Here is a 22230-nt window from a genome sequence, read left to right as displayed (position 1 = left end):
AGGCCCTCCCGGGGCTTCACACGCGACAGACACCACAGACAGCAGCTCCGCCGGGGGGAAGTGGCCCTGGCCGCCCGCCCGGACCCCTGAGTCCAGGCCCAGTTGGTGGCTGCCGGGATGGTGGGTGCTTGGTTTGGGAAGGGGAGAAAGGGGAGGCTCAGCAGGTCTCTAACAGGCTTTTAAATTCTGTCACTCTGGGCTGTACTGGCGGTTCAGTCTTTCATCCCCTCATTCATTCATTCCACAGATGTTTACTGACCCCCTACTCTGTGCCAGGCACCCTGCTGGCCTCTGGGGACAAGGTGTGGAACTGATAGGCACGGTCCTGGGGGGCTCACATTTTACTAGGCAGGATGAAAAAAACTGCCCAGTTTATTAATTGCAGAGTTAAGTGCCGCGAAGGGGAAGAAAGGATCCCTTGGTGGTGAGAATGTGGGGACCTGTGAGTGGGGCCTGGAGGTGAGGGAAGGGGTCCTCGGGAGGCCCTGGGGCTAGGAAACCCCAGATTGGACCCAGACTCCACTTCTCACCTCTCCAAGCCTCAGTTTCCACATCAGTAGAATGGGGGCATGATATCTATGAGATGAGGCATGCTCAGCCCCAGGTGCATTCTAAGGGTTCAGTAAATACTTTTTGTTGGTGTTACTTCCTGACAAGGAGGGGACTGCGTGTGACACCCATAACGGCAGCACTCTGTGGGTCTAAGAGTCTCTGCTGGGTTGGACAGGGCGGCATCCGGGGATGAACCTGGCACAATTCCCCATTTCCCTTGGCCCCAGGTTTCCAGCCAGTAGGATAGGGAGACAGCCTGCAGCTTTAACTCCCAGCATCCTGCGAATATCCTCGGAAAGGAGGAAAACACTCAGGAGATACTGTGGCTTGCATGTTGATTTTCCTTCTCATGATTTTTATGGCCCAATAGGTCATGTGTCTCAGCTTGGGCCCTGCCATCAGACACACCTGGATTCCCGGCCCCGCCACTCTCTGGGCAAGGAAGGTGCTCCCCCTCTGCCTCTCATCTGCACCACCTGGTCAGGACGCTTGTTCTGAGGCTGCGATGAAGTAATACGCACACGTGACCTCACACAGTGCCTGGCACGGAACAGGAGACCATCATTCCTGGTTTGCTATTGTTCATAATCATATTTCAGAACAACGGTCTGAAGACTGGCGGACCCGTGGTCTGCTGAGTCAAATCCCCTCTTTTGAAAATGGGAACTCATTCTATGTGCATTTAGCTCCTACTCCGGGCCAGGCGCCATGGGACACAGGTGAGTGAGACAGGAGCTCCTAGCACAGGTGCAGCACTGTTACCTGGAGCCCTTTCCTTGCTCTGCTGAGGGGAGAACACCTGAGCCTCCTGTGTCCATGGTCTTGGGCTCTAAATCAGAGAGGAGGGGGCTGAGTGGGGCTGGGAGTCCAGGCCTAAAGCAGAGGGCTGCAGAGGGCAGCCCATGCCGGTAGAACACTGGGTCCCAGTCCTTCTTCAGGCAGCGTCCCCATGGACCGCAGGGATTCTCACAGAGAAAAGAGCAGGGAGGTGGCTGGGCGTGGTGACTCAGGCCTATAATCCCAGCACTTTGGGAGGCCCAGGCAGGAGGATCACTTAAGGCCAAGAGTTTGAGACCAGCCTGTCCAACATGGCGAAACCTCATCCCCGCAAAAAATACAAAAATTAGCTGGGCATGGTGGTGCAAGCCTGTGGTTCCAGCTACTCAAGAGGCTGAGGCAGGAGGAACACCTGAGCCTGGGAGGTTGAGGCTGCAGTGAAGGTGATTGCACCACTGCACTCCAGCCTGGGTGACAGAGTGAGACCCTGCCTTAAAAAAAAAAAAAAATAGGCAGTGAGGGAAGACCACAGACAGGGCCAGGATGGAGGCTGTGGACGGAATCTGCTGAGTGAGTGAGAGAGCAGGAGGAGCAGAGGAAGCGACATGGCTGGAAAAGGCAGAGAAGCTAGAGATGAGCTGTGTTGTCGAGGGCAGGAGCGGTGAGAGGAGCTGCGGAGCTGCAGTGACTCCCACCACCTCCCAAACGTGCTCGGCCCTGTTCCTCCCTTGAAGTCTGCTGTGCACGGCGGAGGCAGCGCCCTGACGGGCGGCAGGGCGTATGGTCATTGACATATGCTGGCAGAGGCCACTTGGGCAGGACATGAGAGGCCGCGTCAAGGGGGGCAGAGCAGGTTTCTCCGGTGAAGCTCTACAGCCTGTTCGAGTGCATTAGGCTCAGAAAGGCACCGGCCCCTTCATTGTTTAAATTGCAATTTAATGCGGCACAGCAGCCGGGCCTGGCTGGCCAGGAACATTGCTTTGTGCAGCTGTCTTCCCGGGGCCAGGCGAGTGCCTTGTGGCCTCCTAGAAAGGCTCCCTCTGCCCAAGCTGGGCACACGCCGCTCCCCCGGCCCCATCCTGAAGCCACTGTTCCCAAATCTCCCACTTCCCTTTCTCCGTACAGTGCCCCCGGCTCTTACGTTGTTCTTTCCCTGCCAAAAGCTGTTGAAGATGAATCCCTGTCTGGGTGCTACAGGGCTACACGGCTGAGCGAACACCGGTTGAGTTCTGAGGCCAGAACGTGGCATGTTCCCTGGGTCCTTATCTAGGTCAGTCTGGGTACGTGTCGCACACTTGCCCCAGTCCTTGGTAGACCTTTGCTCCTTTCTCCTCAGGGACATCATTTTGTGGGAAGTTCATGCTGGTTGGCATGCATCTGTCTTGCACCCCAAAATTCCCAGTGCAGGATGCCATGCATCAACTACCCCTTCCCTGGAGGGAGGTTTGGCCCAGACAGCCTCCACCCGAGGGAGACAGCCTCCTCCCCTGGTGAACAGCCTCTGCCTCAGGTGGACAGCCTCCGCCTCAGGTGGACAGCCTCCGCCTCAGGTGGACAGCCTCCGCCCCAGGTGGACAGCCTCCGCCCCAGGTGGACAGCCTCCTCTACAGGTAGACCGCCTCTGCCTCAGGTGGACGGCCACCCAGCCTCTGCACCCAGATGGTCTGGGTTCAGCCCAAGACTCTGCCACTCCTCAGCATCCACCATGTTTCCTGTCTGGAAAATAGGCCTGGTAGCAGCAGCTGCCCCCTTCAGTGAATGTGAAAAGTCACAAAGGCTCAGCTCCGGGCCTTGGGAAGTGCTCAAGAAACATTAGCTGTTGCGATTGCTGCTGCTGCTATTGTGCTAATCGATGGTGAGAAGCCCACAGAACTCAGAGACAGCAGGTAAGGACCTGGCAAGGTGAGCGGCAAGCCAGCAAGGCGCAGGGAGGGGAGTGGATGAAGGTGACACTGACCTTCTGGAAGTGAGGCATGTGCCAGAGGGTGTCCAGCTTCATGGGCGGCTTGTACTTCCTCAGCTGACTGCTCCGGGTCTCATACAGCTTCCCAAGGACCACCTGCAGGCCAGGGAAAGGCAAAGGTGAGATGGTTGCCCGGCTACTTGGAGATGGCCGTGCTGAAGGGATATAGAGACAGAGGGCTGGGATTCTTGGCGTGGCAAGACCCTCAGTCACTTTCCTTCTGGCCCCAGCCCTTCTCCAAGGCTGTTTCACACCACCTGCCTCCATGGTCCTGTCTCTGGCCACAGCTCAGGAGACTGGGGGGTGGGACCCCAGGACACCTGGAGCATTCCAGTCTCTGGAACATGTGGGATTCCAGCGTGCAGCCACCCTCAGGGCATGGATAGCGTCTCAGTCATCCTTGAACTTGTCCTCATGGCTCACGCAGCCCCAGTGGGTCCCCAGGACTCCATGGTGTTTGGATGAAGAAGTGCATGATTTCAGGGGTTAGGGTCTCTTAGAGCAGGTCCTCCATGGCCTGCTCATGCAGGAGTGAGAACTTCTTCAGGGGACTCAGGGACCCCCCACCACGGTGTCTCTGCAGGTGTGATTTCAAAGACACAGTGGAAGCCCCTCTGCTCCTGACCTGCGTGCCTGTGCCCACTAACGGGCCATGTAGCTCATAAGGTCTATTCTGGACTGACCCAAAAGGCTTGGTGTTTAGCTTTGACTGGGTCATGTCCTGAGATGTGCGAGGGGATGGGGCGTAGGCGCCTGGGGATGGGCTGGAGGCCCTGGTCTGGGAGTCGTCGGTATTGGCTGCGGCCAGAGCCACAGACCTGGCTGAGGGCAGCCCCTGGGGAGTGTTGGGGACGGAGGCCTGGCAGAGTAGCCCTGAGGCCATCAATGCTGCCAAGTCCTTCATCTCAGGGCTCAGTTAGAAGGGGCCCTGTGCATGAGCTCACAGGGTCTCAGGTTTCCTTTGTGTGTTTTCTCTTAAATTGGGATTCCAAACTGTAGACCTTTCAGGCCCTACAGAACATGGATCTGTCCTGGGGTTCACCAGACTTATGTTTCCTCTTTCCCTAAAGGCAACTGTCTTCCAAGGGCGGGGCCCAGTAAACCTTCCACGTCGTCTCCCATGGTGTGAAGCACACAGACGGCACAGTCGGCAAATAAAGACTGAACCGAGTTTAATCCAAGATGCCACCACCCCAGTAAACCCCTTTTACTGATTTATTTTATTGCATTAATTGTACTGAAAGTGTCTGTGGATCACTTACAAGCCCCCCTACCCGTTTTCTGTTTGTTTTTTTTTTTGAGACGTAGCGTCACTGTTGCCCTGGCTGAAGTGCAGTGCCGTGATCTAGGCTCCTGGGTTCAAGCAATTCTCCTGCCTCAGCCTCCCAAGTAGCTGGGATTACAGGCAACCGCCACCACGCCCAGCTAATTTTTGGGTTTTTAGTAGTGACAGGGTTTTGCCGTGTTGGCCAGGCTGGTCTCAAATTCCTGGCCTCAAGTGATTCACTGGCTTTGGCCTCCCAAAGTGCTGGGATTTCAGGCGTAAGCCACTGCACCTGGTCATGTCTAGAAGGTTTTGAAACTATCTTTCAACCAAAGCAGAGAGGCTGTCTAGTCGGGGGTTATGGAGCCAGGCTTCGGAATTAGAGGCAAGCAGTCATGTCACCTGTCTGAGCCTCAGTTCCCTCTGCTGGAAATAGGGTGCCAGTGCCCACCGAGCAGGGTTCTTGCAGGGTTTGCTGAGTTGAGCTCTGAGCAGGGCGGCTGGCCAAGATGATGGCTCACTATTGGTGGCTGTTGCCACAAATTTCATCTGGGGTCATCACCATCCAAATTAGGACAGATGCTTACAGGCTTAAGGAGGACACCAAGGTCTGTGGCAGTGGGGATGCGGCCTTGCAAACTGACCATCTAAGCAAGTCCGGTAAATTGTCTATCAACCCCAGACCACAGCCTCCCAGCGTTTGGTGGGTTTGTAGCCATTTGTAGGACAATATAGCAGCCACAGAGAATCTTGCAGCAAGATTACGAGGTTGGTACAACAAGTGTTTACTGAGTGCCTGCTACGCGCTAAGTGATGGAGTTCACAATACCTCCAAATATGCCCCCTTGGCATACTGAAAAAGAGCAGAAGTAAGACGGTCTCTCTCACATCCCCTGCCCTTCTCCCCTCACGCAGGTTACGAGACCCTCATTCGAGAGGTGCCCCCCAAAACCTACAGGTAAAGAACATCCTGATAATCTGAACAAACAGGCCTTGCGAAGTTTCCCCCAGTTTATCACCAAAAGATCACACTATTCATCCAATCCTGTTTCTCCACAACGATCCCCTTCTTCACCAGATCCAGCATAAAAATACACGCGTTTAACCATTTCTCTGGGCCTTCATTTCCTTACGGAGGCTCATGTGTCACATAAAACTGAAAGACATTTGAATGCTTTTCTCTTGCAAATCTGTCTTTTGTGATAGGGCCCTCAGCCATGAGTCTAGAATGGGTAGAAGGAAAGACATTTTCCTCCCCCCACAGGCACAGTATGGTGGGCCCTCATTTAATCAGACCCCTTTCCGCACCCAATGCAGAAACCGAAACCCCAACAAAGAGAGACTCACTCAGCCACACATGCAGAGCTGGTACCTGCTCCAAACCACACGAGCTGTTTCAGGAGGCCTCTGCTTGAAAAGGAGGGGCTCTCTCCTAGAGCCGGAAGGTGGGGTGTGTTTACCAACACTCTGGGTTGCGTGAAATACCTGCTAATTTAAACTCCCAGCTCTAAGCCGGGCACAGTGGCTCATGCCTGTAGTCCCAGCACCGTGGGAGGCTGAGGTGGGTGGGTCACCTGAGGTCAGGAGTTTGAGACCAGCCTGGCCAACATGGTGAGAGCCTGTCTCTACTAAAAATACAAAAAATTAGCTGGGCCTGGTGGCAGGTGCTTGTAATCCCAGCTACTCAGGAGGCAAGGCCGGAGAATCACCTGAACCCAGGAGGCGGAGGTTGCAGTGAGTTGAGATTGCCCCATTGCAATCTAGCCTGGGCAACAAGAGCGAAACTCCATCTCAAAAACAAACAAACAAATAAAAACAAACAAGAAACAGAAAAACTCCCAGCTCTAATGCGAGGCTAGAAAGCAGTTTGTGCTGGTAATGCTCCCTCTGAAACCGGCCATTACCACAGCAAGTGGACTCTTGCTTGAGCCATTAACGAATAAACTAGTCATGGGTTGCTCTTAAAATGTTATTACAATGCCGAGCTCTTTAATGAGGTGCCTGGGGTTCTGCAGACTGCTGAGAAGAGCCAGGAGAGGCCCTGGCACCCGCCACGCCTGGAAATCCTCAGCCTCCCACCTCGTGCACCCCTCCTGGCCCCTCCTGAGGGTACCAGGGTTTCTAGAAAGACTCCTCCGATCCCCCGGTTGGCCCTAGAACATCACAGGTGCTGTCGCTGAGTCCCAGGCTTTTCCATAAACAGCAGGAGTGGGACCTCTTCTTCAGGAAGAGCCTGGACTCTCAGGCTGGACACACCTAGGTTTGACACTGTTGGCAAATCATTTCATCTCTCTGAGCCCTAGTTTCCCCGTGAAATAAACCAAACTGAGATGATAGGAGGAGAAACTGACTTCAGGGTATTCTCAGAGAACTAAATGCAGAAACTCAGGGTGCATACTCAGCCCAGCCCTCAGCTCAGAGGCTTGGGGAGGGTGCTGGTTGTGACTGTCATGACAACCAGCCACGCTGGAGCCACGCCCTTGATGAAGTCTGTAAAATACCGTGTGAACATAGCGTGATTCTGATTTTACCATCATCAGTCTGGACCTACTGTGGAGGAGGCCAATCTGATCTCTCTGAAAGCTCGAGTTTCAGAATATTTTAAAGGAAGTACTATTTTATTTATTTATTTTTATTTTTTTTTATGGAGACAGAGTCTTGCTCTGTTGCCCAGGCTGGAGTACAGTGGCACGATCTTGGCTCACTGCAATCTCCACCTCCTGGGTTCAAGCAACTCTCCTACCTCAGCCTCCCGAGTAGCTGGGACTACAGGCACATGCCACCACACCCAGCTAATTTTTTGTATTTTTAGTAGAGATGGGGTTTCACCGTGTTAACCAGGATGGTCTCGATCTCCGGACCTCGTGATCCGCCCGCCTTGGACTCTCAAAGTGCTGGGATTACAGGCGTGAGCCACCGCACTCAGCCAGGAAGTACCATTTTAGTATCTTTTCTTTTGAGAGAGTCTCACTCTGTCGCCCAGGCTGGAGTGAAATGGTGCGATCTCAGCTCACTGCAACCTCCGCCTCCCGGGTTCAAGCTATTCTCCTGCCTCAGCCTCCTGAGTAGCTGGGATTACAGGTGCCCACTACCATGCCCGGCTAATTTTTGTATTTTTAGGAGAGACAGGAGTTTCACCATGTTGGCTAGGCTGGTCTCAAACCAGGTGATCCACCCACCTCCGCCTCCCAAAGTGCTGGGATTACAGGCGTGAGCCACCACGCCCAGCCTTGAGTATTTTCACATGTGTATGACAACACAAACGAACAATTAAAGATGGTTTTCCTTCCTGCTAAAAACCTCACTGCCCTGACGTCCTGCTTGTTGCTAGGGACTCCCATCACCAGCAATCGGCAGTGTCTGGACATCCTTGGGACCTCAGCTCAAACTTGCCTGTGCAGGCACTGCCTCCCCAAGCCTCAACTTCCACGCCTGGGAAGCAGCGATTACAGTGCCTGCCTTGTGGCTTTGGTAGCATAGATGAGAGGATGCACGTCATGAACGGGAGGTGTTTGGAATGCTGCTTCCTGGTTAATTTGTAATAAAATGTTACAAAGTTTAATATAGTGTGTTCTTTAAGGCACCCTTTCAGAAGTGGTTTCCTCTTCAACTTTGCCTGATTGGCCTTTCCTCTATAGCTTGTACGGACTTACTTCTGTGTGGGCCGGGTTGGGTTAGTCTAAAATCTGATTTTGGGTGTGTGAAGTTGTGCAGAGGTTTGGTGGGAAGGGTCCCCAAGTAGGAGTCAGGACAGCTGGGTTCTCATCCCTGCTCAGGGTCACATGGGGCCTATTGACTGATGGCCCAGACCCATCTCCTCTACGCTCTGAGCTTAAGGTAGGGTCTGAACTGGATAATCACCAAGATGCTTTCAGCTGTAGATTCTCTGATGCTGGTCAGAAGATGCAACCTGATTTCCCACTCACCCCCAATAACAAACATACACAAGTGTCATCTCGATGCTTGGCCCCGGCCAGCCCTTCTCTCTTCTCTACCCCATCAGCCGGCAGCTTGGGAGCGAGGGCTGCATTTACCTTCTGCTTCTTCTCCAGTTTGATGGCTTTCTGGGTGGCCTTTTGTTCCTGTACCCACAGCTGCAGGTACCGGTGCTGCAGCAGATCAAAGAAGGGTGTGGAAGGCCTGGAGGGAAGTAAGTCCAGACAGAGTTTGAGGCCCCGGGAAGACCAGAGGCACCTGCTCCACACCCCCCGCCCCCGGGAGCCTCCTAAACGTCAGGGGCTGTGGGGCACATCACTCCCACGGCTGTGAGAGCCTCTCTCCCAGCCCTCAAAAGCCACGAAACAGGTCCCTCACATAGGCTTATGAGTGCTGGGCCTGGGATGGTGGTGGGACTCCCTCCTTGACCAAACGTTAGAGGTCTGGTCCTCTGGGCTCTCCTTCTCACTAGGCCTCATCCCTGGGCCCTTCCTTGGCCTGCTGAAGCCAGTTTTAGCCAAGAGTCCCGCTACGTTGATTCCCCGGCCCTTCACATCTGATTACCCTTGACAGCTGGTTAAGTTCCTCACCCACACCCTTGATATCTGATGACCTTGGCCTGCCTTTAGCAAGGATCTTCCTGCCTTGACATCTCCTCTTAGTAATTTTCCATCCACTGACCCCGCCCCTCCCTTGGCTCCTCAGCTAAACATCCCCACTTCTGTTGTATCTGGAATTGAACTCAGTTCTATACTGAAGCCTCTCCCCTTTTGCAACAGTATTGAATAAAATGTCTTTACCACCTTTAATCAGTGTCTAGCTCTGGTTCTCTTTGACAATGATTTCCAGTCAAGGAGCACTTACCCTAGGCGTTTTGTGTGCTCCACCCCTTCCCAACACGAAAATGGATACTAGTATTATTCCCATCTTACAGATGAGAAGGGTAAGATCCCAGAGCAGCATGGAAGCACCGCAAGGCAGACCCGCTCAGCCACAAACCTCTGTGCCACAAGCAGCAAAGGGCCAACTGCTCCCAGGTGGGACCTAATCTCTAAACAGGTTGAGAGACAGAATATCCAAATGGATAATGGCCAAACCATATATAAAAGTAGAACTGTGGGCTGGGTACGGTGGCTCACGCCTGTAATCCCAGCACTTTGGTGGGAGGCCGAGGCAGGTGGATCACCTGAGGTCAGGAGTTTGCCACCAGCCTGGCCAACAGGGTAAAGCCCTGTCTCTACTAAAAATACAAACATTAGCTGGGCATGGTGGCGTGTGCCTGTAATCCCAACTACTAGGAAGGCTGAGACAGGAGAATTGCTTGAACCCGGGAGATGAAGGTTGCAGTGAGCCAAGATCACATCACTGCACTCCAGCCTGGGCACCATAGCAAGACTCTGTCTCAAAAAAAAGAAAAAGAACTAAGAGCCACAATCTGCAGCAGCTAGGCCAGGAAACCAGCCCGTTTTGTACAGTAACCAGTCCAGGAAGCCACCTGCTATGCCAGACTTGTAGGAAGTCAGAATGCGGTCTCTGCCAGCAGGCCAGGAAGCCAAACAATGAAACAGCTAACCTAGAATGTCCGGGACTTGGTTAATAACTCCTGGCTCCCCTAAGTTTTGTACCCACTTGCAGCTTAGAACCAACCGGAGAAAACTAAATAAGCACCCCAACCAGTCCCATAGAATGCCCCCCATATATATAAGATAGATATCTAGAATTTCTGATGTATATCATATATATGATGCATATACATATATTTCCATTTTCATGAGGAAGAAAATGAAAAGACAAACCAAACTTATTAACTAAGAAGCTACCTGTAGAATGAGGGAGAGTACAGGAAGGAAATGACAGAAAGGAAAGCCAGAACTTTTTGAATAGACTTTGTGTTATAGTTTTGACTTTGGAAACATAAAAAATGGGTTTTTTGCTAATGATGAAAAAAAGAGAAAGGATTAGCATCTACCCCAAATAACAAGAGGAGAAAGCAAATGAACCTAATTGTATGTCAACTTGTGGCATAACCACAGATGATTTCAAGTGACTTTATTTATTTATTTATTTATTTATTTAGGTGGAGTCTTGCTCTGTCACCCAGCTGAAGTGCAGTGATGCAATCTCAGCTCACTGCAACCTTGCCTCCCAGGTTCAAGTGATTCTCCCACCTCAGCCTCCTGAGCAGCTGGGATCACAGGCACTAGCCACAATACCCAGCTAATTTTTTTTATTTTTAGTAGAGATGGGGTTTTGCTATGTTGACCAGGCTGGTCTCAAACTCCTGACCTCAAGTGATCCACCCACCTTGGCCTCCCAAAGTGCTGGGATTACAGGCATGAGCCACCGCGCCTGGCCAGAAAAGTTCTTTATAGAAAAACCAGAGCTCATAAATGCAGGAGGAATGACAGAATTAGTGGGGAAATCAGTGTTTTGCGACTCCTAATGAAATAATGGATCTAGGGAACATTCATCTGTGGCTGCTAAAATGATTAGGTGGAGGCTGATGGGGAGCTTCCCAGCAGATGGGTCATGCTGCAGCAGCTGAACCAAATGACCAGCCCTTTATATGATCATCATTTTATTATTGTGGTAAATATACACAACATAAAATTGACCCCAGTTATCAATCTTGACATCACTGACAGTGACAAATAGATACTGTGCCAGAAGTGATATGCTAGGAGGGATGCTGGACTGCCTACCAAATATGTTTGGGGGAAAAAAACCCCAAAGTAAACTGGAAGGTAATCAAGCCTCTAGACTAGCATTGTCAAATTACTTCTTTTTCTTTTGCTTTTTTTTCTTTTTGAGACAGAGTCTTGCTCTGTTGCCCAGGCTGGAGTGTAGTGGCATGATCTCAGCTCACTGCAACCTCCACCTCCTGGGTTCAAGTGACTCTCCTGCCTCAACCTCCCGAGTAGCTGGGACTACAGGTGCCCACCACCATACCCAGCTAATTTTTGCATTTTTAGAAGAGATGGTGTTTGGTCATTTGGCCAGGCTGGTCTTGAACTGTTGACCTCAGGTGATCCACCCACCTTGGCCTCCCAAAGTGCTGGGATTATAAGCATGAGCCACTGCACCTGGCCTCAAATTACTTTCAATAGAAAAAAACTGCAATTACTTTTGTACCAACCTAATATAACGTGAGCTACCCTGTAACCCCAAACCAAGGGATGCCTGGAGCCACCAGCAGCTGGAAGAGGCAGGAAGGGTCCTCAGCTAGAGCCCTGGGAGGGAGCGGGGCCTGCTGACTACTGTTTCATGCTTCTGGCCTCCAGAATTGTGAGATAATCATTTCCTGTTGTGTAAGCCACCAAGTTCATGGTAATTTGTGACACTGGCCACAGGACACTTGTATGCAGGGGTTCCTCAGCCTACACACTGGGAAACATCGATGGGAACCGCCTTTCCCATGAGTGGCATCCAGAACACGGCCAGTGACTAGAACATGAAGAGTCTTCGACAGCTGAAGGGCCCTTTGAGCAGCGTTTCTCAAACTATGCACCTGGGTCACCGTGGGATCTTGTTCAGGGCACCTCCAGTTCAGTCACGTGGGGCGGCTAGAGGCGCTGCATCCAGGCCTCATGCTTCAAGGCTTACGGTCCTGGAGATGATCTAACCCCAGGCTCTGAGCCTCCCAAAGTCCCGTGAAGGTGCAGGTGATTATTTCTGTGCAGCTATGTAAAGACTTTCGTCTAGGGAGAGAAGCCACAGCTTTTATCTGATATTCTCAGCCTCCCAAGTGGCTGGGACCTCAGGCGTGCGCCACCATATCTGGCTAATTTTTTGTTTATTTTTTGTAGAGATAGGGGTCTCACTATGTTGCCCAGGCTGGTCTCAAACTCCTGAGTTCAAGTGATCCTCCTGCCTCTGCCTCCCAAAGTGTTGGGATTACAGGTGTGAGCCACCGCACCTGGTTTATGTGTGTTTCAAAGATGCAAATGCCCCAGGAAGGGATCAGAACCTCAGAACTTACCCCGTGACTTAATTTCACAGAAAAAAGAATGAGGAAATGGAGGTGCTGAGAGGGGAGGCGGCTCCCAGGGTCACACAGCTCGGGACCGGAGATGGCAGACCTTGAGCCTCTCACTCTGCGTTTTATGTAGCCTGCATGGTGGTCTTAAACTTTGAAATCATTGTCAACACTTGAAATTTTTTCCATTCAAAAAACAACTTCCTGGAGCGTCTTGACATTTTGTAAGTTCTGCCAATGCTGGACTGCACTCCTGGCTGCAGCAATTGGCCGGCGCTGAGTAAAAGTTCCCCTTCCGTCCCAGGCCTCACCCTGCCCTATTGCCCTATCAGGCTGGCTGGGCTCTCTGCCGGGCTCCTCCACGTGTTTCAGCTTATGGCCCAGAGACAGCTGTAGAGCTAAACCAGACCCCAAATATCCACTCCCTGGGCCCTGACTGTGTGCCTAGGCCAGTCTGCCTCCCCTCCACGAAGCTCTCTTTGGGCCAGGGCTGAGCTGGGAGTCTGTCTGAGCAAAGGTTCAGCAGCTCCAAGCTGCTGCCCCTGCTCAGAGGTCCTTCACACAGCAGCCTGTGGTGCAGCTACAAATGGTGGTTCTTTGTTTTCCAGTTCCTTTACCCCTGCGGTGACTTTTATTACTTAATTATTACACACCCCATGCTTCTGAGCAGCCTAATTTATAGCTGTGTTTTCTAATGACACTAGATTCGTAATCTGAAAATATCTACCCCAAGAGGCCATTCACAACAGAAAAGCTCTCTTCTCAGCAGTCCCCGGCACATCCATCGCCACCACAAAGGCACCCTCAGCCCTCCTGCGGGCTTGGCTGACATCCTCGTGTCTTGCTCCGGCCAGCAGCTCTTATCACCGGGAAAGGGGCCTGGGGCATGAGAGTAACCAACAAACCCTGGGAGTCCCAACGGCCCCAGCCTGGGTTCTCTGAAGGAGACCAGCAGGCTGTGCCCGCTTCTGCTGTGGCTCATTACCTTGGATACAAAGGTGGAGAAGCTGGTCTGACATGGGAAGAACCTAGCACATAAGTCAGATCATATCACCCCTTGCTTAAAATGCCTTCCATGGCCCCGCCATACCTTAGCCTAAACCCAGACTCATTGCCCGGGCCACAGGGCCCTTCCAGCGGCTCCTGCCTCCTTCCCCAGCTCCTTCCTGACATTCATGCCACCCCCCACCTCGTCTTCCAAGCCCTGGAATCCTTTCTCTCGCTCAGCACACACTCAGCTTCCCCTTTGCCTTCAGGTCCCAGTAGTGAGGCCACCTCCCCAGAGGGCTCCTCCCCAACCAGCCCATCCTAGGACAGCCCTGGTCCGGCGCCCTCCCACGCGGGGCACTCATTCATTCGTTTGCTTATTTACAGCAGATCTTGGCCATTGGCCACCAACATCACGAGGGCGGGGATGGTTTCTATCTGGTGTGAACTGGCACAGTGCTGCTCTCAGTAATTATTTCTTGTTGAAAAAGACTGAGAGAGAAAGAAAGGACACATGGCGGGAGGGAAGGGGGGAAGGAGACAGAGAGAAAGACTAGGCAGAATTTTAGGAGATAAACTTTTCATAATTCAGGATATTGTAAATTGGGCTATATATAAGTTATAACAAACCAAAAGAAGCGAATGGAGGGAAATTGCAATTCAATGGAGGAAGGATAGTCTTTTCAACAAATGGTGCTGGAGCCTTGGACATCTTGGACAAAACAAACAACAAAGCAAACAAACATAACAAACTCAACCTAAGTCTCACACCTGATACAAGAATTAACTCAAATGGATCACAGATTTAAATACAAAACATTAAACTATACAACTTCTAGAAGAAAACATAGGAGAAAATGTTTGGGATCTAAGGCTACGTAAAGAGTTTCTTAGACTCAACACCAAAAATATAACCCATGAAAGAAAAAAACTGATAAATTGGGCTTCCTCAGAATTAAAAACGTTTGCTGTGTGGGAGATCTGGTTCGGAGGATGGAGAGACAAGCTATAGACGGGAGAACACATCTGTAAACCATGTATCTGGCAAAGGACTCGTATCTAGAATAAAAAACTCTCAAAACTCAACAGTAAAACAAAACAAATCAAAACCAAAAAAACCCCCAAACAATCCCATTAGAAAATTGACGGCCAGGCATGGTGGCTCACGCCTGTAATCCCAGCAGTTTGGGAGGCCGGCGGGGGGGAGCGGGGTGGGGGGGGGCAGATCACCTGAGGTCAGGAGTTCGAGACCAGCCTGGCCAACATGGCGAAACCTCGTCTCTACTAAAAATACAAAAATTAGCCAGGCATGGTGGTGGGTGCTTGTAATCCCAGCTAATCAAGAGGCTGAGACACAAGAATCGCTCGAACCTGGGAGGTGGAAGTTGCAGTGAGCCGAGATTGCACCACTGTGCTCCAGGATGGGTGACAGAGAGAGACTCCGTCTCAAAAAAAAAGAAAATTGGCAAAGCCCAGCCCAGTGGCTCATGCCTGTAATCCCCCCATGTTGGGAGTCCAAGGCAGGAGGATTCCTTGAGCCCAAGAGTTTGAGACCAGCCTGGGCAACATGGCAAAACCCTCTCTACAAAAACCAAAAAAAAAAAAAAAAAAAAAAAAGAATGAAAGAAAGAAAGAAAATAGGCAAAAGAGAGAAGAGATATTTCATCAAAGAGAATATATGGATGGCAAACAAACACATGAAAGAATAGTCAACATCTGTAGCCATTAGAGAAATGCAGATGAAGACTATGATATTACTATGCCCCCATTAGTACAGCTAAAGTAAGAGGGCATAATGACACTACCAAATGAGGATGCACAGAAACTACAGCTCCCATGCACTGCTGGTGAGGATGGAAAATGGCACAGCCACTCTGGAAAACTGTTTGGCAGTTTCTTTTTCTTTTCTTTTTTTTTTGAGACAGAGTCTTGCTCTGTCGCCAGGCTGGAGTGCAGTGGTGCAATCTCGGCTCATTGCAACCTCCGCCTCTCGGGTTCAAGCAACTCTCCTGTCTTAGCCTCCCAAGTAGCTGGGATTACAGGTGCCCACCACCACGCTCAGCTAATATTTTGTATTTTTAGTAGAGATAGGGTTTCACCATGTTAGCCAGGATGGTCTCGATCTCCTGACCTCATGATCTGCGCGCCTTGGCCTCCCAAAATGCTGGGATTACAGGCATGAGCCACCACGCCCGGCCAGCAGTTTCTTAAAAAACTAAACACATACTTGGCCGGGCGCGGTGGCTCACGCCTATAATCCCAGCATTTTGGGAGGCCGAGGCGGACCGATCATGAGGTCAGGAGATCAAGACCATCCTGGCTAACACAGTGAAACCCCATCTCTACTAAAAATACAAAAAAATTAGCCAGGTGTGGTGGCGGGTGCGTGTGGTTCCAGCTACTCCCAAGACTGAGGCAGGAGAATGGCGTGAACCTGGGAGGCAGAGCTTGCAGTGAGCCGAGATCGTGCCACTGCACTCCAGCCTGGGCAACAGAGCGAGACTCCATCTCAAAAAACAAAAACAAAACAAAAAAACTAAACACATACTTACCAGATGGCCCGGCAATTGCTCTCCTGGGCATTTATTCCAGAGAAATGAAAGCTTAGGTTGACCTAAAAACTTATTCACAAATGTTCATAGCAGCTTTACTTGGTTATTTGTTTGTTTAATTTTTTTTCTTTAAAGATGTAATTGAAACCTACATAGCGGCTTTAGCCGTAACAGTGCAAAACTGGAAAACAAAAACGTCCTTCAATGAATGAATGAAAAGGAGGGGATGAAAAGACAAGCCACAGACCAGGAGAACATCCAGTTCCATCCATACCATGGAATAACACTCAGCAACGAAAAAGAATGAATTCTCACTATCTCCCTACACACAACATCTCGGATGAACTCTAGGCCTTATGCTGAGCAAAAAAGGCCAACCTCAAAAGGTTACACGCTGTGTGATTCCATATATTTAACATTCTTGAAATTTTCCAGGTATTGGGAAATAGAGGGAAGCAGGGTTCACTATAGGGGGTGTGAGGAAGATCTCCGGATGATAGAACAGTTTTGTGTCTTGATTGTGTCACACAAATCTACACATGTGATAAAACTGCAAGAACTAAATACACCACACACACACACACACACACACACACACACACACGCACACATGCAGATGAGGGCATATAAAATTGACAGCTGAATGGAATCTGTGCATAGTACCAATGTCAAGTTTTTGGTTTTCATTTTGCAATCTAGCTATGTGAAATTTTGTCATTGTGGGGAACCGGGTGAAGAGGACGTGGGCTTTCTCTGTACAAACTTTCTCTTTAAAACTTTCGGTGAATTTATAATCATTTCAAAGTAAAATATTTTTTAAATGCAATCAAGCATGCTAGCAGAAAGACTGAAATAGCTTTATACTTTTATAGAAAAATATTTAAAAATTACTATCATATGGGGGCCGAGCATGGTGGCTCACACCTGTAATCCCAACACTTTAGGAGGCCAACGCGGGTGGATCACTTGATGTCAGGAGTTTGAGACAAGCCTGTCCAATATGGTGAAACCCGGTCTCTACTAAAAACACAAAATTTAGCCAGGCGTGGTGGCGCATGCCTGTAGTCCTGGCTACTCAGGAGGCTGATGCAAGAGAATCACTTGAACTCGGGAAGCAGAGGTTGCAGTGAGCCGAGATTGTGCCATTGCACTCCAACCTGGGCGTCACAACGGGGCTCCATCTCAAAAAAAAAAAATTACTATCATATAAAGAGGTAATCAAAGAGTATAGGGCCAAAAAAATAGGGTAAAAATAAATATGGGGTGTGTTGGCCAGGCGCAGTGGCTCACGCCTGTAATCCCAGCACTTTGGGAGGCTAAGGTGGGTGGATCACGAGGTCAGGAGATCGAGACCATCCTGGCTAACATGGTGAAACCCCGTCTCTACTAAAAATACAAAAAATTAGCTGTATGTGGTGGCAGGCGCCTGTAGTCCCAGCTACTGGGGAGGCTGAGGCAGAAGAATGGCGTGAACCCGGGAGGCGGAGCTTGCAGTGAGCCGAGATCTCACCACTGCACTCCAGCCTGGGCGACAGAGCGAGACTCCGCCTCAAAAAAATAATAATAATAAATAAATATGGCATGTGTCGAGTAATTTTTTTTTTGAGACAGAGTCTTGCTCTGTTGCCCAGGCTGAAGTGCAGTGGCATAATCCCTGCTCACTGCAACCTCCGCCTCCCAGGTTCAAGTGATTCTTGTGCCTCAGCCTCCCGAGTAGGTGTTATTACAGGCGTGCACCACCACACCCAGCTAATTTTTGTATTTTTAGTAGAGACGGGGTTTCACCATATTGGCCAGGCTGGTCTCCAACTCCTGGCCTCAAGTGATCTGCCCATCTTGGCCTCCCAAAGTGCTGGGATTACAGGCATGAGCTACCGTGCCCGTCTTTAATTTTTTTTAAGTATGTTATTTTCCTGGATTTTTGTGGTTTGTGGTATTGGTCAACTAATTTAAATATGCAAGTTGTTCTGATTTCTTTTCTCATCCTAATCAATTATTCAGTTTTGTGCCTGAATTTGTATTTATGATTTTGAATTTTTTTTCTGAAAGAGGGCCCCCAAGCTTGAATAAGCTCCAGGCTTATTATCCCACAAAACCTGGAGCTGTCCTGCATGCAGGTAAGATTTTGATTTTTTAATTAGCCTGAGAGAATATCATGTACAACTTTCTGCCAATAAATGAAATAAATTAGGCAATTTTTCCAGGAAAATATAAAAGATCAAAGTTGACTGAAGTGCTTATACAAAACTTTAGTAGAGCCTTGGAAACCAGGCCTGGGTACTTGTATTTATTTATTTATTTTTGAGACGGAGTCTTGCTCTGTCGCCTAGGCTGGAGTGCAGTGGTGTGATCTCTGCTCACTGTAACCTCCACCTCCCCGGCTCAAGTGATTCTCCTGCCTCAGCCTCTCGGGTAGCTGAGATTACAGGCTCACGCTGCCACGCCCAGCTAATTTATTTATTTATTTATCTATCTATTTATTTATTTTTTTTTAAGTAGAGACAGGGTTTTGCCATGTTGGCCAGGCTGATCCAAACTCCTGACCTCAAGTGATCTGCCCTCCTTGGCCTCCCAAAGTGCTGGGATTGCAGGCATGAACCGCAGTGCCTGACTCCAGGTACTTTTACACACAAGCTCTCCCAATCGTGCTATAGAAACTATTCCAGAACTTTGCAGAACTTTTTCTAAAACAGCTTCCCAAATCATTTTATGATCACAAACCGAGACAAGGAGAATACACACACTACTGGTCAGTCTCACTTATAAACACAAATCAAAGAATAAAAAGTAAAGTAGGTTGGGTGCAGTGGCTCATGCCTGTAATCCCAGCACTTTGGGAGGCCAAGGTGGGTGGATTTCTTGAGCTCAGGAGTTCGAGACCAGCCTGGGCAACATGGCAAGACCTTGTCTCTAAAAAAAATTAGAAAATTTAAAAAAGGATGCTATGTAAAATACCACCAAATCAAATAGGCTAATGCATTAACAGCAAAGGCTCCTTGCAATATCTTGCATTCATCCTCGAGCCTGGGAGTGGGGGTGGCGGGGCAGAAACCAGACACACGGACGCAGCTCACTCCCTGCCACTTCTCACCAAGCAGCCAGCCAGGGGAGGAAAGAAATTCATCTTCCAGTGAAATTGGGAGTATTGATGACACCCAAGCCTGGGCATATTAATTGGAGCATGGAGATTGCCTTTTGTAATTAGAAGTGACCAGAGAAGCCGAGGGAGCCTGAGGTTTCACCTAAGAGACCGGGAAAGAAGTCGACCGTTAGAGCAGGTGTGAACAGGCCCCTCAGTCAAGGGTCAGGTGTTCTCGGACCCCCCTGTGCCTCCCAGTTGTTCACTGAGCTGGTCACGTTTGTAAAAGCGACGCCTTCATGATGAAATATTATGCAGCTGCCAAAAAGAATGAAGTGGCTGTGCATGTAATGAGCCAGAGAGATCCCTGAGACACGTCGTGTGTAAAACAAGAAGTCGGGGAGGAGACATACAGTACAGGTGCCTCTGCTCAAACGTGGATGGATGAAAAAAAGACCGGAAGGCCGGGCGCAGTGGCTCATATCTGTAATCGCAGCACTTGGGAGGCTGAGGGGGGTGGATCACTTGAGGTCAGGAGTTCCAGACCAGCCTGGCCAATGTGGCAAAACCCTGTCTCTACTAAAAAGTACAAAAATTAACTGAGCATGGTGGCAGGTGCCTGTAATCCCAGCTATGCGGGAGGCTGAGGCAGGAGAATCGCTTGAACCCGGGAGACAGAGGTTACAGTGAACAGAGATCGTGCTGCTGCACTCCAGCCTGGACAACAGAGTGAAACCCTGTCTCAAAAAAAAAAAAAAAGAAAGAAAGACAGAAAGAAGCCTACCAGTGATGTCCACAGCGAGGCCCGAGGCAGGGGAGCAGAACTAGGGATGGGGTAAGGGAGACTTTCATCTTTCAGCTTACCTAGTGGTTGTATATGATCCTTTTGCAAAGAATAGAGGAAAAAAAGGAAAAAAAAAGGACTCCTGAGAGTTGGCTGAGGCTGTGTGGCCGGTGGTGAGGGTGATGGATTCCAGTCCCCAGACTCGGGGTCAGGACGCATTCCCAGCTCCACCTGCCATCACAGGTCCACCCCGAACATCAGATCAGAACTCTCCAGGCCATTTGTTTTCCACCACGAAGCACCCGGGGGTGATCCTGCCTTCTTGGAGCCATGGGGAGTGCCCTTGGCTGGAGAGCCCAGCCCTACCCCACCATGCACTGGGGACATCTAGCATTTCCCTGTGTACTTGACCTTTCTAGAATGCAGCTTTAGGAGCCGTTTTTCCTGTTGTCTTCCATAACCATTTTTTGATGCTACATTACAACACGTCCAGTTTTTTAAGTAAATATAGTTCTTTACGGTAAAATGTAGGCATTTTTCCCACCCCCAAAATGAACGATTTTTGCCCCAGGCGGAGAACCCCTGTGGTAACAATTACAGCCGTCCTTTCTGCAGCTTTCTTTTGAGGCGCTGGAGGGGTTCACATGGAGGATCTTATTTATTTATCCTCACTAAATGAGCATGGAAAAGATGGGAATGGGAAGCGAGGCCCAGAGAGGTCAAATGGCTTGCCCAGGGTCACACAGCACACTCCAGTAGCAAAGCCTGGACTCCCACCCTTCCGGCTGCAGTGTCTCCGGCCAAGAGAATTTGAATCAACTTTCACAAAATAGAGGGCAGTTAAGGCTGAACAACACTGCCCAGCAAGCCAGCTGCAGATAGAGGCCAAGTCCAGGGGCCCTGGCTATTTTCATATAGGACCCCAGACTTTCCCAGACGCCATCCTTTGTCCCTAGACCCTGCAACAGCCCCCATCCCCTGGCCCCCTGCTCCTCATAGGAGCCAGGGCTTTTTAAAAAAAGACGCAGGTCTGGGGCCGGGTGCAGTGGCTCACGCCTGTAATCCCACCACTTTGGGAGGCCGAGGCAGGTGGATCACTTGAGGTCAGGAGTTCAAGACCAGCCTAGCCAAAAAGGTGAAACCATGTCTCTACTAAAAATACACAAATTAGCTCAGCATGGTGGCGTGCACCTGTAGTCTACTTGGGAGGCTGAGGCAGGGGAGTCGCTTGAACCTGGGAGGCGGAGGTTGCAGTGAGCTGAGATTGCTGAGATTTTGCCACTACACTCCAGCCTGGGTGACAGACTGAGACTTCATCTAAAAAAAAAAAAAGCAAGTCTGTTTCTGTCTTTCTCAGCACAACCGGTGGCTTCCCATTGCCCCTGGGAGTGCATGATTCTCGAGGGTCTCCAGCTCAGTCCCTCTCCTACACCCTCCCAAATGCAGAGTCCTCCCACACCTCCTCCTGGACTCCTCTCCTTCTCCTGGCGGACCCCTCTCGAGACCTCCCTTAGCTCTGCCCACTCTGCCGTGCCTGCACTTTGCACATGCAAAGGTGTTTGAAGTTCTTTCTAATAGTTGGCTCAGGGTCCACCTTTCCCACCAGGCTCTGAGCTCCACCGAGCAGGGATGGTGCTGGGTTGTCCTCTCCAAATCTCCAGGCCTGGACCGTCTGCACTCAGTAGAGAAGCCGAGTGACTCTGGAAGCCTCTGGAAACTCCTTTCTGTGGACCCATGGCCTCAACTGCAATGCCCAGGAGGAGGTCTTTGGAAGAAATGGGCTTTTCCTTGGGGAACCTAGTGACGGGGTTATCCTTCAGAACGGGTGCAAGCACTGAGGACACGTGGCCTCTTCATTCCCTTCTCTCTCTCTCATGGGAAGATCAGCCATTAAGTCAGCATGTCAGAGCTCATCCTGGATCCTCACACCCTGGAGAACAGAGAGCCCAGCCAGACCGGCAGACTCTGTGGAAGCAACCCCTTCCTCAAGACGAATGAGAGGAGGTTCCTGAAGCCGAGGACAGGCTGGAGGAGCCAGGGAGATCTGCTGCTCTCAGACCTGTTCCTTATGAATCTTCAGGACCGTGTTCAGAAGTAATTCAGGCTTATGAACGTCTGTGCTTCTGTGTGATACTGAAAGGGTCTGCCCGGGCAGTGGGGTGGGGATGCAGCACTGCAGGCTGCTCCGAGGCAGGATGGCCCTCCTGGCCTTTGAGGCTCTTCAGAGCCCAGGGAGAGAGGAATGGAGGGCTGGCCCTGCGCCAGTGTCTGGGGAGAGGCTCCTGGGCCGGGGGTGCAGAAGGAATTGGGTCAGATCCACGCTGGACCTGAGGCCGGGAGCTTGGTGGGGGCTGGGGATC

General features: G+C 50.5%; 1 protein-coding gene across 1 annotated transcript in view; it reads right to left on the bottom strand.

The window, feature by feature from the left end:
• CFAP77 (cilia and flagella associated protein 77) overlaps positions 1 to 22230 on the bottom strand; it is a 181864-nt gene that overhangs the window by 38765 nt on the left and 120869 nt on the right. The window contains exons 4-5 of the mRNA XM_003276782.4: positions 8591 to 8696; positions 3287 to 3388 (exon numbers count right to left, since the gene is read on the bottom strand). Of these exons, the coding sequence (XP_003276830.1) occupies positions 3287 to 3388; positions 8591 to 8696 (208 nt within the window). The remainder of the gene's footprint in view (positions 1 to 3286; positions 3389 to 8590; positions 8697 to 22230) is intronic.

Source organism: Nomascus leucogenys, chromosome 8 (genome assembly GCF_006542625.1).
Source record: "Nomascus leucogenys isolate Asia chromosome 8, Asia_NLE_v1, whole genome shotgun sequence".
In the NCBI taxonomy this organism is placed as follows: domain Eukaryota; kingdom Metazoa; phylum Chordata; class Mammalia; order Primates; family Hylobatidae; genus Nomascus; species Nomascus leucogenys.
This window is presented reverse-complemented; position numbering and strand designations above follow the sequence as displayed.